Source organism: Achroia grisella, unplaced genomic scaffold, assembly GCF_030625045.1.
Source record: "Achroia grisella isolate CSIRO2021 unplaced genomic scaffold, CSIRO_AGI_Agris_v1 utg511, whole genome shotgun sequence".
In the NCBI taxonomy this organism is placed as follows: Eukaryota; Metazoa; Arthropoda; class Insecta; order Lepidoptera; family Pyralidae; genus Achroia; species Achroia grisella.
The window spans coordinates 3,755,610-3,767,982 of record NW_026712905.1 but is presented as its reverse complement, the minus strand read 5'-3'; the positions used below and the strand labels follow the sequence as shown (position 1 = coordinate 3,767,982).

The following is a 12,373-nucleotide window of genomic DNA, read 5'->3' as shown; positions in this document are numbered from 1 at the left end:
TACGAAAGTAACCTTGCTCTAACAAAATTGTATACGTTTTAGCACATTGCATTATGCAGTTCATCTTGTAAATCCAATACTTTAACAAGATTTTTAATCAAATAATTATATAAAGAGAATACTCTATGACAAGTTTCTACAACAATATTATAACGTAAAAAACAAATCCCTATACATGTGCCTCTTACTTGTTATGGTGTAATTAATTATTTTAAATAACATCTATTCAAAGAGCAACACACAAGTTTCTTGCTCCTTCTTGTTATAAATCTGCGTTCCAAAGTGGTAGAATAAAAAAATATGACTATTCAAAAGTGCTTGTATTGAGTTTATTTGAATAAACATTATTTCTATTTCTTAACGAATACTGGATGTGTATTATCTAATAATTACAATATGTATACTAAATAAAATATATATTTAAACTTTTTAAAAAATCTAACCGTCTTCTTGTTCTTTAGATGATTATTTGTAAGTCATTATATGTATGTATGTATAATAATACCAGTTCAGTTTGAGGAGGCCAGAATACAATATGAGTCATCTTTTGTCTCTTTCTCTCACTTTATAAACCCGTAGTTCAGTATGCTTTTGTCACCGTTCATCACGCACGCTGTTTTGATAAGATATCAGTTAAAGTTGATATAAACATATTAGAAGTCACAAAAATGACCCGGGAGAAACACGTGTTTATAGGTCTTATAGCCTACTCTAAGTCTTTAAAAGATTTATCAATATACCCTGGATTTTTGGCTGTCGAATATGGAAAGGTATAACATTTTACATTCTCGTAAATAGTACATAGATCATATTGTACATGAGTATTAAAATAATAGTACCTATATGAACATATTTTATAGTTATTTAATAAGATATATAAAATAAAATAATATATACTAAACTGTTAAAAATTTAAGAATAATATCCAAACTATTTTTTGTCTATACAAATTTTGTTATACTAAATTCTATTAAATATATATATATAAATGAAACAATAATAATAGTAGTATAGGTATTTTGATATTTTTTATACAAATTATTTAATTTTTTTAAATACTTCATAATTAAGAAACCGCATCGAAATTAAATGTAATTAAATTATATTATATAAATTGATATATGTACTTACATATGTATTATTTTCACTGTTGTATTATTTAAAGCAACATGTATTACTGAATAATTTTAATAATACTATAACTAAGGTTTTATGAGAATCGGAGGAATTGGACGATGATAACATGAGTAGGTATGAAGTCAGATCAGTTATCTTGGCCTATTCTCCAGGAATTAAACAATCGTTTCGGCGAGAGAGTATAATTGTAAACTGATGGTTTTTCAGTTAGGTACAACTGGATTCTTGTTAATTTAAAAATAGTTGATGATGAGGTAATTCTAAATTAAAGTTCTAATTAATATGTACATTTAAATAAAAAACCGATAGGTGGCGTTGTAAACAAATGAATAGAATTCAATCTAAATACTTAGGTAACATCCTATCACAGAGAAAGAATATATTTCTATACATATTTATAATAATCAATATCCCACCACATTTTCATGACAAACAATATTTTCAGATTACAAAGAAAGGATCCGTAGCTGAATTCGAAACATTGAACGAAGCTGGGGCATTTTCTAATTACAAGATAATAAAATTGAAGGATGATCAGTTCCTTATGCCGGGTTTGGTAGATTGTCACACGCATGCCCCACAATTCCCCAATATAGGCCTCGGATTAGACCGTGCTTTACTGGAATGGCTTTCCAAATACACGTTCCCTTTAGAGCAACGCTACGGCGATTCCGAGTTCGCGAGTAAAGTTTACGACACTGTGGTTGTAAGTATACTAAGTATTATAATTTTGACGGCTTTGGTAGTCTAGCGGTTTAGAACACAGCCTTACTTCCGATTCCTCGCATAGTACAAACATTTATATTCTCGAGTATAAATTATTTAGTAAATACCTGCCCATAATACAAGCTTGTGATAGCATAGGTAGACATAGCTTGTGACCATAAGTTAAATATTATTGTTTATTGTATTGGTCTGGGTGTTTCCTATATAATCACAATATATATATATATATATGTATTTATTTCAGTTGTCTAGTGTCAGTAAAATAAGCTTCGCTTAGCTTGGGACTAGGTGTCGCTGTAATATTAATATCTTGGGTTATTAATATATCATAATTCTGCAGTTTTAAAGTGTCGTTTATCAATAATCAATAGTACCTATTTATAATTCAGTCAGGACTGGAATGAGACTATCTATTACCGGGTAGTATATATATGTATATGTACTATCTAAATATTAGATACCTGTAACTATTTCCGGTCTTGATAAAATTAATAAAAACAGACAGACGGTCTTTCATATTTATAATATTAGTACCTATAGATGTTTGCACTTTCCCGCTGTAATTAATGTAAACCTTGCTCTACTTTATTTGTTTCGTACTTATGTAATCTTCGCTTAAGTACATACTGCTTTATGCAACCCAACCCAACCCAACTGATAACAATTCACAATTGTAACAAACAAAAATCCATACTTGTGCGATTTTATAAAGAGAATGTATAAGATATTCGACAGGCTCGGTGGTCTAGCCATTTAGCAACATACTACCAATGGTAACGGGTTCGATTCCTCGGACGATACAATTTTTATTCATGCGTATTAATTATGTAGTACCGATAGTACAAGCTCAGCTTGGGACTAGGTGGCACTGTGTGAATTGTTTAAAGTTATTATTATTATTAATATATATGAGAGATCTGTTTTTCAGCAAAGACTTCTGAATAATGGCACTACAACAGCCTGTTATTTCGGATCATTACACCTGGAGGGTACACTGGAACTAGTGAAAACTGCCATAAAGCACCACCAGAGGGCACTAATTGGTAAGGTCAGCATGAACGTCAAAAATGACGCCGGCTACTATAACGATACTAAGAAGGAAATAGCAGAGGTTGAAACATTCATTCAAGAAGTACTTAAATATAAGGTAGGATGCATTTTATACACTTAATTGTACTAACTTAACTAAAAGGCTATAATTCTCTGTATAATTAGTAAATCCCGGGATCTTCCCACGTTTTATTTTTGTTGAGTTCCCGATATTTCGGCAGTGTTTCAACGGCCATGATCACGGGTAAACTGAAGAGCAGCGGGTAGAAGGTAAATAAATCTTTTATGGGCAGACATAGTCGTCTACCTTCACACGTCTTCGTTTGTTGCTACTATTGCTACTATCCCGTGATTTACTAATTATACTTATAAATAATGACCGCGTCAAATTTGAAACAGTATATAATTCTATGATAATAAAATACGTATTTCAAAGTTTATACAAACCCATATCTATTGATAAGTATAGTTTTTTTAATTTGCAGTACCTATTCCTATAGCACCGTACAAGTACATTTCTTTGGTTAAATTTACTTTACTACGAGAAAGGCCAGATTACATTGGCCTTAAAAACTCGTTCTAAAGATTTGCTCGTATAGTTTGTATATAACATAATATTACATTCAGGAGAATTTATGCAGTTTTATGCCTTGACTCATTTATTATTTGCGAGTTTGTTGTTTTCAGAGTGAGTTGGTGCAACCTGTTGTGACTCCAAGATTTGCAATCAGTTGCGACAAAGAATTATTGACAGCATTAGCGAAAATATCACAAAAATATCAGTGCAGAATACAGGTCAGTACTACCGACAAAGAAATTACTATAAACTTTAACCTACAACGTGAAAATCGCAAGATGATGAAGATGCTTTGAGACTCTAAAAATATTATTAATTATAAAAGAATTTTATTCGTTTCCAGAGTCACCTATCAGAAAATCGCGATGAAGTGGACTACGTCTTACAAATGTACTCAGATTGTAAAACTTATTCAGATATTTATGATAATTGTCACATTCTAAATGAACGCGTAAGTACCTGACTATTGTAACTAAATTGAAACGTGCAATTAAAAATAATTTATAGTCACGACTACATCTCCTATGGGATAGTAATTGTTTAAATACTAACTATTTAAAAAAATCAAATTATGTTTAGTTTCTTGCCAGTTCTTCTCAATTGAATCTGTATACGGAACTGGACGGTAAGGAAGAAATATTAATATAAAAAACTTCATGTGGAACATTTTAGCCACTTATGAATTGACGTTCATAAGCGGCTAAGATGTTAATGTTACATGAATAAATGTTTTTATATTTGATTTGAACGATGACATTTTACGAATTGGATATCGAAGCAATGGGCAAACCTCTTACGCACGCACGCACTACGCATACGCACTCAAGATATAAAAATAGAAATGATTTTGATTTATTTTATTCTATGATGAGAAAACAGGTAGTGTGATATGATATAGTTGATAATAATACGAATATATATGTATATATAATGATAAAATTTCTTTAACTGATTCCTTTGACAGTGCATCATGGCGCATGCTATACATTTGTCAGATGAAGAAATACAATTACTAGGTAGCAAAGGCGTATCGATAGCTCACTGTCCGGCTTCAAACACTCGTCTGAAATCTGGTTTGTGTCCAGTAAGAAAATACTTAGACAATAATCTTACTATCGGACTTGGAACAGGTATTAGCAGTTATCATCACTATTATAATTATATTTACCTACATATGCACCTAACATAACCCTTTACGATAGGAACTTTATAAACCAGTACAAAAGATTGTATATAATTATAAGAAATGTATCTAGCATGAATTATGCAGTCCAATTACAGAACTCTTATACCTATCACCCTACAGGAATGAATAAACTCTACCTACTTATTCTGTTTTTCTGTAAGCGGCATATTGTTTAATTTCAATAATATATTTATACTATTTCATATAAAAAAAAATATGTAGCCAACATCACGCCGTAAATTTTATTTGCGTCCAGTTGTCTATATGGCGCGAAAATTTTATTTTATTCAGGCTACTTATGGCCCATATTATAAATACCTTACAGACTGACATACATATGAAAGATATTAAATTTAATATAAAAATAATATCTTAATTATTATTTGTCTAATTTATTTTCTATTAATTAATTAATATTTTATTAATACAAAAGAAATATTTTTTAAAGTTAAAACGAGTGCATTTTTTTATAATTTAGTATATTATACTAGGTGTGTGATATATAATTATGTAAATAATTATATTTTCAGATGTCGCTGGTGGCGACAATGCATCAATAATAGACGCAATGCGGAGAGCTATGGACGTATCAACACATTTAGAACTAACGGGGAACAATGACTATTGTATCAACTGGAAGGAGGCTTTCTATTTAGCCACATTAGGTGGCGCTAAAGGTAACCTTTAATAAACGTTATTACTAAATATTTATTTGCACTAGGGCAGATCAGCAAATGTACAAGAATATGTTCTAATTAATATATACAGTTTTACTTCATTACTAGCTGTATCCACGTATGGTGAATACGTGAATTTTATAGCCTGTTGGACACAGGCTATAAATTTCACGTTTGTTTGTTTACTGTAAAGTTTCATCAAGAACTCACTATTAGGTATAGACTATTATCTATTATGGATGGATTCCATAGTCACAAACTTTCGCATTTATAATATTAGTAAAAAGTAAGATAAAAGCTTATAATAATATGATACATTGGATGTAGTACACTACATGTATTGTTATATATATAAAAATAGTGCCATTGACACTGTTGTCTCTATAATATTTTTCAGCCTTGAAATTAGAGGACAAAATTGGCAATTTTGACGCCGGCAAAGATTTCGACGCCCTTCTTATTGATGTTTACGTAAATGAAGGGCAGATAAACGAGTATGAATCTACGGAGCATGCAGAAGAGCACGCGGTGTCTCTGTTGCAGAGATTTATATATTTGGGTGATGACAGAAACATAGTACAAGTGTATGTGAATGGGAATAAAGTTAAAGATATACTGACAAAGTAACTGTTGAGTTTCCATAATGGGGCAATCTATATTTTGGGCACTAAACACTTACCGCTAGCGATAGCACAGAAAAACTAAAGTGCGCATGCCAAAGTAATCGAGCACTATATCTACACCATAATGACTGTCTTCTTCTGACCGCTCCTGGGGAGTATAGGTGAGACCTCTGGCCGAAACCCTTACTACCGGCTCATCTCTGGATGTAACCACCCTTGTGTTACAAAGCAGTGCCTGTGAATAAGCAGGTTGGGTATAAATTATTGGCAGAACGTCGTTCTTCCACCTTTGTCATAATTTATACGGGATAATAAATTAGCGTAGACATATTAATTCTGGTGCTTTGTCTTGTATGAAACAAAGTGACAACTATAACAAAATAAAGCTCTGGGAAACTTGAAAAAATCTTCGGTATGTATTATTATTCATCATAGTAGGAGAGAACAATAACTGGCGTTTGATACAATTGAGAATTTACTAAAAGAGTTAGAATAAAAATAGTCTATACAACAATCGAAATATTAGAATGTAAGTACATTTTATGGGAATCGTTATTATGAATAAATGAAACGACAATTAGTTATATCTTTTTATTTTCGTGTATTTCTTTATAATTCGTATAGAAAAATGTGCAAATATAATATGACAATAAAAACTCAATTTACATAAGAGAATACCGTAGTAGTAGGTACAATAATACTTAAAGGAATTATATTTGTAATTAATTCCAACATGAACAATTATAAGAAATTAATTTGATGATGGGCCTAACGAAGTCCCATCCTGACAGTTATATTTTACAACTTGAATTTAACAATACACATTAGTAGAAAAAGTCCGTTGTAATTTTGTTAAAGCTTTGAGATCTATATTAATAAAAAAATTATGAAAGAAAATAATACTTAAAATGCATCTGGTATCGTTAAATACTTAGGTCGGTGGAATGATAAGTATGTTATATTCGAGTTTAGTAATAAATTATAATAACATGAACAGTCTTATAAAATTAAAAATATACTATCTAAACATTAGAACAACTTATATTTTATTGTACAAAAACTCGTATTTAGTTAATAAACTTCGAAATCGTTAATTTATATTAAAAAATAGGACGCACTTGAAAAGACAATATTATATGTATATAGCAAATAGTATATCATAGATTACAAAGGTTTGTTGTCTATGGTGGCCACACGATCACGGAACTAGGGTGATCTGTCCTGACAAATACTGTAGTCAATAACATAGCAAATTTTGTATCCTGAAAACTACACGTTAACAACTAGGTTACATTCGTTTAATACTCTATATCTAACCAATGAACACAAGAACTTGGACGCACACATCCAAGAAATGCAAGCCAGGTATCGTTTTACATCAATACAATAGTAATAATACATCAAAATATTACACCTCACGATCAACCTACTGGGTAGTAGATATACAGAAACAATTACAAATGTATGTTTTATAATTTTAAATATTCGATAATTTTTCTTCATCATCTTCAATTTGATCTTTCGTTTACATGTCAGTCGTTGCTTTTTTTGTTTCGATACTGAGTTGCATTAAAACACTATTCAAAAGGCCGTTTTTGCTATATAGGAAACACAATATAGGTTTTTTATGTTGTTTGAATGCGGATCACCTCACAATAAGTGGTAATCATCCCCCATATACACAAACAGCACCACCGAAATCACGTTATAACTTTATTGACACCCGTGATACCACTCCGTTTGCCATTCCGGAGGACGAAGATATCTCTCATTGATAATTTCCGAGTTTCTTTAATTGTGTAAATTGTTTTTGAGATAATTTGGTATATTTTTCATTAGTGTCACGATTAGTTTTCAATTTTTTATATTATTAACATTTTAAGTAATAGATTAAAATAACTAAAGTGAAACTTAAACAATGTGACAACCATTCATAAAATGTTATATCTTAACAAAAACGGCCTCTTAACAAAAATACATATATTTCCTTTAATAACAAACGTTTAAATCTATCCTATGAACCGGGTTTAGATAGGCTAGAGAGAAGTGTACAATCTTAATATACGCCATTATTTAACATAGATTACCTCAAAAATATAGTTTGGTGTTCTAATAGATTTGATAGCATCCACGACATGGAAATAACTCTTATTTAGGTACTCTGTATGGCTATGTAGCCTATTAATTTATACTATACTATAATACACATAGAAAAAAGCTATATTGAGCTGCCTCCTCACGTCTACAAAATATTAGCTAAGATATAATGTTATAGCCACGTAATTATTGTAATACAGTTATAATGTACGCAACATTGTAATAATTAAACACCGTCCGACTTGCATTGAATTTACTAATCTAAAACAGTCTTAAATATATGAACTTATAGCATAATATAATGAAACAATGTGCGAACCAGTGTGCATAAAAACATGTTCCATTCACGTGTTACGGTTATAATAACCTTCAAAACTATATTTACAGATAACAACTATAACTGACACTTCTAAATATTTAAAAATTGTGATTATCACTTATACCAAATACAAAAGGTTTGACAAACAAAATAATACATAAATTTCGTATTGAACAACATAACTATACTCATAAGAGATTTTAATAGCACCCTATAATATATTTTGCATTCATACAGATTTATTGTTACGTGATAATAAACAGACAAACATTTTAATCGACAACTTGATTGAATGAATTTGTACTATCCAATAATAGACAAGATAGATCAGAATGTAACATTTTATTCAAATATTATAAAGAATCATCCTAAAAGGTTGTTGTTTAAAAAAATGTAGAAAGATATCTCAGTCTTAAAAATCCTGGCTAATTTGGCGAGATCACATGTTATAATCCCATTGCATTACAATTTGGCATTCACGACATGGGTATATGAAGTGTTTTTGTGATGATAACGTATATAGAATATGAGCATCTACCGGTTGAAAGTGAGGTAGAAAGAAATGCAAAGGAAAAAACTTAAAGATCACTTCTATAAACCTAGTATAAATAGTAAACTACTCCTATCAAATAAATTTAGATAATAAGAAACTATTATAGCTATTAATTCGTACTATGAATATAATAAGGCTAATAATATTTATTTACAGGAATGTATTTTAATTGTATTACTAACGACGACGAAATTACACCGCAACTGATTTTATTTGAGCGTCATATCATTCAACCCTGACAACTCTTACCACAAAAGATGGCTTAATTTGAATTGTTAATTTGTAAGTAGAGTAATATGTATTTTATTTAAAATAAAATCTAAACGTATTGCACTACTTAAAACATAAATACTAATATGAATTTTATACTGCTACAATTTTCTAAATCATTGTAAAATCTCCACAAAAGTTTATTAATATATTAATACAACAGGCAATTCAGAGAGTTATGTATCAAGAAATCTTTTTGTGATAAATTATCTCAGTAAATTTTGGAAATGATTTGGTTATCCCTATAAATGCATGTTTAATGATTGCTTAAGCATTGTAAGTATTGGGAATAGTCGTGAATTATTTAAAATTATTATTATATATAAACTTAGTAAAGCTCAAATAATAGTACCTTAAGGTAGTCTCTCGATACTTACGATACGTTGCAATTTGACGCGGTGCGTTATTTCTAATGTTAAATATATTAGTAAAATTCCGCATTCTAACGCACTGCACCGGAACTTTCGAGCTACTGCCTTTACATATATGGGCCATTGTTTTTGTTACATAAGTTTACCTTCTGATTACAAGCTGCTGCTGCATCATTAAATTCATGGCACACATTCAGATTTACATAAAGCTTCGACACACTAATAATAGTTTAAAGAACGAACCTAGCAATACTATATAAATACTCGAGTCAGAATTTATGTTATTTAATAAACTGGATATAAAATACTAAACATGTATAATACTCATACGACAAATATTCAATCGTATAGTATATTATAGACAAAAGTATAAAAAGTTAAGTCAGACAAAAGTATTAAATTTAAAATTCGTTATCCAAGCTAGGTACAAAAAATAGAGAGCATGTATTTTGATTAGAATTTTCATTACATACTAAACAACTGTTTACATTACAGTTGTTTAGTATGTCACAAGAGACCTAATGCTTGCAACCTAGCCACGATTGACCGTGGCGGTAGGTAATCGTAAAGAGTATATCCTTCCCAAGTGTAATGAGTATTCTGTCAAGGCGATAGAATACCCATGACACTGAACTTTCTTGGTGAAAGTTTATCAAGAAATAAAATATTATTTTTATTAAAATATTAAATTGATCACGTGACGACACAGATTATAAAGATTATTGTAAATTATTCAAAAATGTTTATATTAGTTTTTAGAGACTATTAGTTTATTTCTTGGTATGCTATCACTGACTCGGCTTGGTATACCCTTTAGGATTAACCCTGTATTTATACGTAATACATTTATTAAGAAAATTAACAGCGAAAAGAAACGTATTGTGATGCTGCATTTATACGTCACGTGTCGCTGTGGTCAAGTTGTAATTTTTTACAGAATAGCTTTACGTATTAATAGTGTGTATCGATCATGCAGTTTAATGACACATCTGTATTATCCGTTAAAATTGTGATATAGTAATAACTGATTATGAATTTCTTTACATTTGGAGAAAAATCAGTATAATATTAAGTATCAGTTTGGGCATCGAAACTACAACAGAAAACGAAATTATGGTGAAAATTAGCTACTTAAATACATTTTTTGGATTTGATATTATTTTCTTACCAAAAATTTTGTTAAACACAATTAACAACATTTTTGGTGAGAAGAAGAGCTTATCTATTAAATGGTTTTGTTTCAGACGAGAATTAACAGAAGTTTATTTAATATTTTTTTTTCGAAACCTTTTAATATTGCAATTTTACAGATAATGCAGATTATTCTTGGCAAAATACAATAATGCATAAATATTGGGTGCTTATTGAAACATTCATAACAGACAGAATTTATGTTGGCGCTTTTATAATTTATCGTTGATGTAAACAATTATCCAATAGTCGTCGTATTACGTTTATCATAGGCAAATTACATACATTTTACTTTCTTGTTATATCGTGATGGGAAAAACTACGACATCATGCTATCCTATGATAAATTACAAAAACGCTATAAATGGCATCAAGAAAAACTCACACATCCCCTACATTAATAAGTCGTTGTTTCAAAATATACTCTTTAACGCTAGATATTATAGCCATTAAGTAGTTTATTAACGTAAAATTTAGTAATTTATACTAACTAGTGCCATTATAGGGGTCGTGTCTTAATTTATAGTAACATATTCGTTACGAATAAGCAGACTTTAGGCGTTCTCGTTATGTACACGTATTATACCAAACATATAGGTACTCGTCACTCGTGGTAAGTTCAAAATACAAAAAAATGCACAAATCAACCCTATAAAATTGATAGATTCGAAATACGTTACATATTTAATATTTCAATACTTTAAGATTTTCAATATATAACTTATAATAGAAAATTTGTATGTGGAAATAATTACATAAAAATTTTATTTCCTTTAATTTTATGTTTACTCAATCAATAACTACAATAATATACCAAACATCAAGGCTAATGACACTGTATAAATTAGAAATCGAACGAACCCGAGTCAACGTCTAGACGCATGACTATTTACATGGTCCGCCTAAAGTCTGCGGTGTGGAGTTACCGAGCGCCGAGGGGTGAGTGCGGAATGGCCTGGTGGGAGTGTCAGGCGGTCACTTTACGAGACTGGAGAGCGAGCGGGATTTCAGTGTCGGAGTGAGTGAGGGCGCGGCAAGCGGCGCCGCCGACGCCCGAGCACACGCGAGCCCGCCGCGACCGGCGCCGCGAGCTGCGACGCTCGCCACCTGCGCCGCACGAGGGCTAGTACCGGGACTACTCTATACCGAGCCCGCGCTGCACCAACACCTCATTATGGAAACTACCACGACCGTGTCGTTCGTTAGCTGCTTTTATACGTACGCTATTTCACGCAGGACAGGAAAAAATATGTATGTAAATGTAGACAAAAATACCGAAACTCCGCTATAGTGTGGAATCCCGCATTCTAAAATTGTGAGTGCTTTAGCGTCTTTTTGGAATGATTAATTAATATTGCAAAATGAAGTACATCTGACTATAGTACAAAGACATAGTTATTAATAATTTATAGATCTTAAACATGGAAAATTAAATCCGTGGAATTAAAAATTAATTTTTAAGAGTAAGTTTAATGATTTGATACATACGCGATATTACGCGCGCTAGCGCGCTAAATCGCGCGTGCTCCTGACGCGCGTGAAAGAATGTACCGTGCAAAGGCAGCAATTGACAAAAGGTTATGGTAGATCCTCACT

General features: G+C 31.0%; 2 protein-coding genes across 3 annotated transcripts in view; one reads left to right on the top strand and one right to left on the bottom strand.

Moving 5' to 3' along the window:
- The first annotated feature begins 519 nt into the window (after positions 1-519).
- On the top strand, positions 520-6,073 carry LOC131846374 (guanine deaminase). The gene is made up of 8 exons (XM_059195649.1): positions 520-770; positions 1,583-1,843; positions 2,792-3,010; positions 3,601-3,708; positions 3,834-3,941; positions 4,455-4,620; positions 5,207-5,353; positions 5,751-6,073. Exons 1-8 carry the CDS (start codon positions 669-671, stop codon positions 5,978-5,980), a joined length of 1,341 nt encoding a protein of 446 aa, XP_059051632.1. The 5' UTR covers positions 520-668; the 3' UTR covers positions 5,981-6,073.
- Positions 6,074-6,570: 497 nt separating this feature from the next.
- Positions 6,571-12,373, bottom strand: part of LOC131846373 (uncharacterized) — a 29,188-nt gene continuing 23,385 nt past the window's right edge. For both annotated transcript variants that reach the window (XM_059195646.1, XM_059195648.1), the window contains exon 11: positions 6,571-11,884. In XM_059195646.1, the coding sequence (XP_059051629.1) occupies positions 11,753-11,884 (132 nt within the window). In that variant the 3' untranslated portion in view covers positions 6,571-11,752. The remainder of the gene's footprint in view (positions 11,885-12,373) is intronic.

Excerpts from the sequence above, each read along its gene's own strand:
- LOC131846374 (XM_059195649.1), top strand. The coding sequence starts at position 669 with ATGACCCGGGAGAAACACGTGTTTATAGGTCTTATAGCCTACTCTAAG. Across the intron at positions 771-1,582 it reads TGGCTGTCGAATATGGAAAG|ATTACAAAGAAAGGATCCGT; the intron begins GTATAACATTTT and ends CAATATTTTCAG. Across the intron at positions 3,011-3,600 it reads AAGAAGTACTTAAATATAAG|AGTGAGTTGGTGCAACCTGT; the intron begins GTAGGATGCATT and ends TGTTGTTTTCAG.